Raw genomic sequence first — 5,695 nt, forward strand, 5'->3', positions numbered from 1 at the left:
TGGATCACATGCTCTAGAGATCCTCCTGTCTCTGCCTCCCCAGCCCTGGGATTACAGATGTGCATGATCATGCCCAGATCTTTATGTAAATGCTGTGAATCTGAACTTAGGTCCTCATGTTCATGCAACAAGCACTTTACAGGCTGAGCTGTCTCCGCAGCCCTCCTTCCCTGCTCCTTTCTCCATCATCACCACCCCACCACCACCACCACATCACTTTCCCTCTGCCCCATCTCTTGGATGTCTGACTACTGGGCTTTCCTGTGCTCTCTGCAGATAGGAGGGAAGGTTTGGGCCACCTGCTGTCCCTAGTTCCTCTTCTGTGAGCTGAAGTCTGTTGATTCTCTGCTACTTTCCCAGTTCCTGTAAGCAAGCCCTCCAGTTTGCTCACTCACAGGAGCCCAGGCCATCTGCCAGGATGCTGCTGTCCCGACTGCTACCCTTGCTCTGGGTGTTTAAGTGGGCATCTGGAAACTGCTTTATTCTCCGTAGAAGGATCACAGATACCTTTGCGTCGCTGACACTGGAGTTACAGTCTGTGACGGTGCAGGAGGGTCTGTGCATCTTTGTGCCCTGCACATTGCCTAAGGACCACATGAGTATGTGGTCAGGCCCTGCCTTTGGATACTGGTTCCATGAAGGGGAGAATACACACCTTGACTCTCTTGTTGCTACAAACAACCCAAACCAAATAGTGCAGAAGGAGATGCAGAGCCGATTCCACCTCTCTGGGGACTGCTCCTTGGACATCAGAGATGCACAGAAGGGTGACAGCGGTTCTTACTTCTTCCGACTGGAAAAAGGAGGCATAACGTGGGATTTTTGTGAGAATATGATCTCGGTGCATGTGACAGGTAAAGTACTGGCTCCGTGATAGCCACAGAGGAAGCTTACAGGGCAGGGATAGGACACCAGCCTGAGAGTGACTGACTGGGGATGAAGCAGGGAAATGGAAGAGTTAAATCAAAACCTGGGCTTCTCAATAGCAGTCCTTCACCCCCATCCTGATCATGCATGTCTTTCTCTTCTCCCCAGACCTCACTCATACCCCCAACATCAGCATCCCACAGACACTGGAGTTTGGTCATCCTACCGATGTGATGTGCTCTGTGCCCTGGGCTTGTGAACGGGGAACACCTCCCATCTTTTCCTGGATGTCAGCTGCCCTCATATCCCTGGGTCCCACAACCACCTTCTCCTCAGTGCTGACCCTCACTCCCAGGCTCCAGGACCATGGAACCAACCTCATCTGTCAGGTGACCTTCCCTGGAGCTGGTGTGACTGTTCAAAAGACTGTCCAGATCAATGTCATCTGTGAGTTCATAGTTGGATTGGGGATAGTGGACCCAGACCTCATCCCTCTTGCATTCTGAACAGTTATGAGAAAGGTTGCTGAAACCTGAGATGTTAAATTATTTTTTTTTCTCTCCAAGATACTGCACAGAACTCCACAATCCATGCCTCTGGAAGAACTGACCCAGGTAGGGGGAGTCATCTTGGGTTGGAGGAACAGGTATCTTCAGCTCAGAGCAAGGTCCATCCCTTTTTACCCTGAACACAAAGACCCCCTTCTTAGAAAGCTAATGACCCTCTTCATTCACAGCACATTCAAGTTCTGGAGTACCTTCCCACCCTCCGCCCCCCCCCCCATTCTTCCTCAGTCCTTTGGGATTCTAGACTTACTCCTGAACCATTACAGGGATAGATTAGCATTCGCATAACAGAATCACATACCCTAAACCCTTTTAGTCAGTTCATGAATCTGCCTGTAGCCTCAGCATTTGAGTCTGTCAATAGCTTTGCTCTGAATGCTTCTGCAGGAGACATGGCCATATGGACAAACTTGCAGAGCAAACAGAGAGCTGTTCACAGAAATCCATTTCCCTTCTTAGAACAGACGAGTGACTACACCCAGTACCAAGCTTTGGTTTATCCACATGTGGCCTGAGAGAACTCAGGATTCAGTAGCCTACTGACCATTGTCCCCCATGACTCTGATACACACTGATTGGATCTAGTTCTATGGACAGCTTCTACTCTCTGGCAGCCATCCCATTGAGGTTATGTTTGCCAAAAATCAATGTGCAGTAGTTTTGTATCTGTTTTCACAGGTGTGTGTATGTGTGTGTGTGTGTGCCTGCCTGTCTGTCTACATGTCTGAATTACTAATTCCCAAGTGCAAATTACAGTGGAGTCTAGTGTCTCTCTAATATAGAGGATGATGAGCAAATGTTTCTTCGTGGACATTGGACAGTGGAATATTCCCAAAAGGGAGCTAGGAGAGTTTGTACTTCCACTAAGGCACTGTGAATGAAACTCTTTTTGCTTTGTTTTAATTTTGGTCCTTAGGACTGATCCTAGGATGGGCATTAACCCATAAAGATTTTATGTACTTTTAACAAATCATTGAGTAAAGATCTTGCCTTGCAGGGACCTGAGTTCAATCCCCAGAATCTACATTTTACACACACATGCACAAACACACAAACCCAGAAAGGGGGAGAGAAAGAGAGAGAGAGAGAGAAAGAGAGGGGGGAAGGGAGAGAGAGAGAGGAGGAGAGGGAGACGGAGGCAGAGACAGAGACAGAGACAGAGCAAGCTGAGTATGGTGACACATGCTTATAATTCCACTGCTAGTAAAATGAAGAGCTCACTGGTCATTCAATCTAGCTTACCAGACTTAACCAGATGTTAACAAGGTGAGCTGCAGGACATTGAGCAACCCTGTCTCAAAAAAAAAAAAGATGGATAGTTGGTCATTTGAAATGTTCTGAGAAATATGAGTTTAAAATCCTGTGACTATTAAGAGCAGGATTGTTGAGCTCTTTGTAATTTGCTTTTGAGGCAGGGTCTCACTATATTACCAGGTTGGCCTCAAACTCATGGAGATATACCTGCCTCTGTCTCCTGAGGATTGAGATTAAAGGCATTTGAGTTCCTTATAAACTTAACTGTTGTAATTCTGCCCTGGAGGCTGGAGAGATGGTTTACTGGTTAAGAGTATCAGCTGCTCTTGGAAACTACCTGGATTCACTTCTCAGCACCCACATGGTGGCTTGTAGCTGTCTGTAACTCCAGTTCTAGGAGATTCAACCACTTCTTTTGACTTCAGAGGGCACTAGACCCTCAGGTGTGCACATGAAGACAACTAAAAATATAAATTTTTAAAGTAGTCCTTTTTGTGTGCTTGACAATAGCCTTTACCACAATATGCAAACGTGCTCCCAAGTTCTTTAGGTTACTGATATTTTCCATTGCAATTGTTGATTTTGATGTTTGATGCAGAATCTTGCTATGTAATGCAGACAGGCTCTGAACCCATAATCCTATTGCTTCATCCTTCTGAGTAGCAGAATCACAGATGGCCACCATGCCTCTGTGCCAGAGGCTCTAATCATGATAGAAAGTAATTTCTCTAATATATTGTTGGACAATAGGATGAGGGAGTCATAGAGGTATGGACGGAGGCAGTCTCAGCTCTGGGGATGAAGTTTAGAAGGCCATATCTACTGTGAGAGGGAGGACTCTGTCTGGGATTGGCATGTAAGTTCAGCTCCATCTACCTTTCTTCAGGGAAACCAAGGCCAATGGCAGAGGTGGTACAGGTAGCCATGGGAGAAGCGGCTATCAAATTCCTGCTTCTTGGGATCTGCTTCTTCTTCCTCAGGTGAGTATTGCTCCTTGAACAAGACAGAGGTGTGAGGAAGGCAGAGGCCAAAGATTAAATCCTAGACCTCCAGTGCTGGGGGTCTTGAGTTTTAAGATCCAGGCAGGGAGTGTGTGGGTACTAACAGTTCCTCACCATGATGGAGCTATCTGTCAAGTGTGGCCATTTAAGTCAGGATTCTTTAGAGAAACAGAACTGATAAAATGTATGCGCGCACACACACACACACACACACACACACACACACACACACACACTGGATTTATTAGAGTGGCTTATGGGTTATGTTCTATAGTCCTACTATTTCAACAATGGCTATCTTCTCACAGAAGGTCCAAGAGTCCAATAATTTGTTCAGTGCACAAGGCTGGATGTCTCAGCTGGTCTTCTGTATACACTGGAATCTCAAAGAAGTAGACTCTAATACCACGGAAGGAATGAACTTGCCAGGGAGAGTGAGAACAAGCAGGCAAAGAGCAAATGCTTCTTTCTTCCATGTCTTTTATATAGGCTGCCACCAGAAGCTGTGGCCCAGATGTGAGGTATAGCTCCCTACCTCAAAAGACCTAAATTTAGGATTTCCCAGCTTAAATGATCCAATCAAGAAAAATCCTTCACAGGAGTGCTTCACCACTTGACTTAATTCCATACAAAGTCAAAATGACAACTGAGAATAGCCATCATAGGAAGAAGGCTTCCTTCCACAGCTAGGAGGTCCTGTGGTCTGTGTGTCTATCTCTCCCCGCAGCCATCCTTACAGTCCATGACAGGGGTTCAGGACAATAGCTGACTGCTACACCTGCTCCCCTACGTGCCCACATTGAAAGCACTGTCTCCTCACTCAGCATGAGATCCCATAGGAAGAGAGTGGAGAGACCAGCAACACACATGGATCATGAGAACACCGTCATGGATTAGTCTCTCAGGTGAGTGGTATGGGATCCCAGCATTTGATGTGCTTCAGGACTCTTCCTTGTGATGGATCCAGTATGGCCTGGTTTAGCATGGCCACTGGTAATCTGCTACCCTCCTGTGGGTCCACATCCCTGTTGTATCCCATGATCTCCTGAGTCAGTGGCCCATCTCTTTCTAGAACTGGCTGTGATTCTTTCTATATGGTCACCTCTCTTCACCCTTTACCCCATGACCCACATTGACCTCTTTATTCACCCAACCTTGATCATTCCTGAACCTCATCTTCCCATGGTCACTGACTCCCCCTTTCATCCTGCCTCTGTAACAGGGCCCCAGATCTTAGTAGGCCTCCAGACCTCAGCACTCACTCATTCCATGATGGGAGTACTATTCAGGCCATAAAACTCAGCACATAAACAGTTATACCAGCTGAAATGAAAACAAAGACTAATCCATCAAAGTCCATAGTTTTAGAAAACTCTTTAAAGGTACTACCTGGTCTTTTGGCTTCTGTAGTTCTGCTTCTGGCTACCTGTGCTTGTTAACTGAAGTATGTCAAACTAGAAAAGTGTTTTTGTACTTAAAGGCTCATGCTGAGAAAGGTTTGATTGCCACAGTGAGATCCCACGCACCCAGGGCAGTCACCAGCCAGCTAGTATATGTTTTCTCTTGGATTAAACCCATGTCCGAGCAGTCTTCTCTGATGGATACCTCACAACATTTCTGGAGGTTCCATCAAGATTCCACAGAGACCAAACCCTGACATACTGGGGGTCTCAGAGCCCTTCAAAGTGGGGAAAAGAATATGGGAGTCAAAGAGCTCCTTGGGGTACACAACCTGAGGGCCAGATCCCCAAGACTCCCTTTTATCAACTGCTGCTTGAGGTTTCAGAAGGGTCTGACACATCAATTACAATGAAATAAATTAAGTCACCTGGTCTGTCCCCTCCAGGGGTAAGTCTAGTTAAGGTGCCTTCTGTTTGGACACATAGGACAGGTCAAGCTGCTAATCCAGTGTCCAGATTCAGGTGTATGAATGTCTGCTGGCCACCCCTAGTTGTTGTCCTGTTGTTCTCTCTCTCTCTCTCTCTCTCTCTCTCTCTCTCTCTCTCT

At 46.6% G+C, this 5,695-nt stretch overlaps 1 protein-coding gene across 3 annotated transcripts in view; it reads left to right on the plus strand.

Moving 5' to 3' along the window:
* The first annotated feature begins 316 nt into the window (after positions 1 to 316).
* Positions 317 to 5,695, plus strand: part of LOC116100538 (sialic acid-binding Ig-like lectin 13) — a 9,372-nt gene continuing 3,993 nt past the window's right edge. Inside the window, exons 1-5 of one of the 3 annotated variants that reach the window (XM_031384327.1) lie at positions 317 to 854; positions 1,036 to 1,314; positions 1,434 to 1,481; positions 3,574 to 3,667; positions 4,513 to 4,593. In XM_031384327.1, the coding sequence (XP_031240187.1) occupies positions 419 to 854; positions 1,036 to 1,314; positions 1,434 to 1,481; positions 3,574 to 3,667; positions 4,513 to 4,585 (930 nt within the window). In that variant the 5' untranslated portion in view covers positions 317 to 418 and the 3' untranslated portion in view covers positions 4,586 to 4,593. The remainder of the gene's footprint in view (positions 855 to 1,035; positions 1,315 to 1,433; positions 1,482 to 3,573; positions 3,668 to 4,512; positions 4,594 to 5,695) is intronic. The other 2 variants (XM_031384328.1, XM_031384329.1) reach the window with 2 other exon arrangements.

Source organism: Mastomys coucha, unplaced genomic scaffold (assembly GCF_008632895.1).
Source record: "Mastomys coucha isolate ucsf_1 unplaced genomic scaffold, UCSF_Mcou_1 pScaffold21, whole genome shotgun sequence".
NCBI classification, from domain to species: Eukaryota; Metazoa; Chordata; class Mammalia; order Rodentia; family Muridae; genus Mastomys; species Mastomys coucha.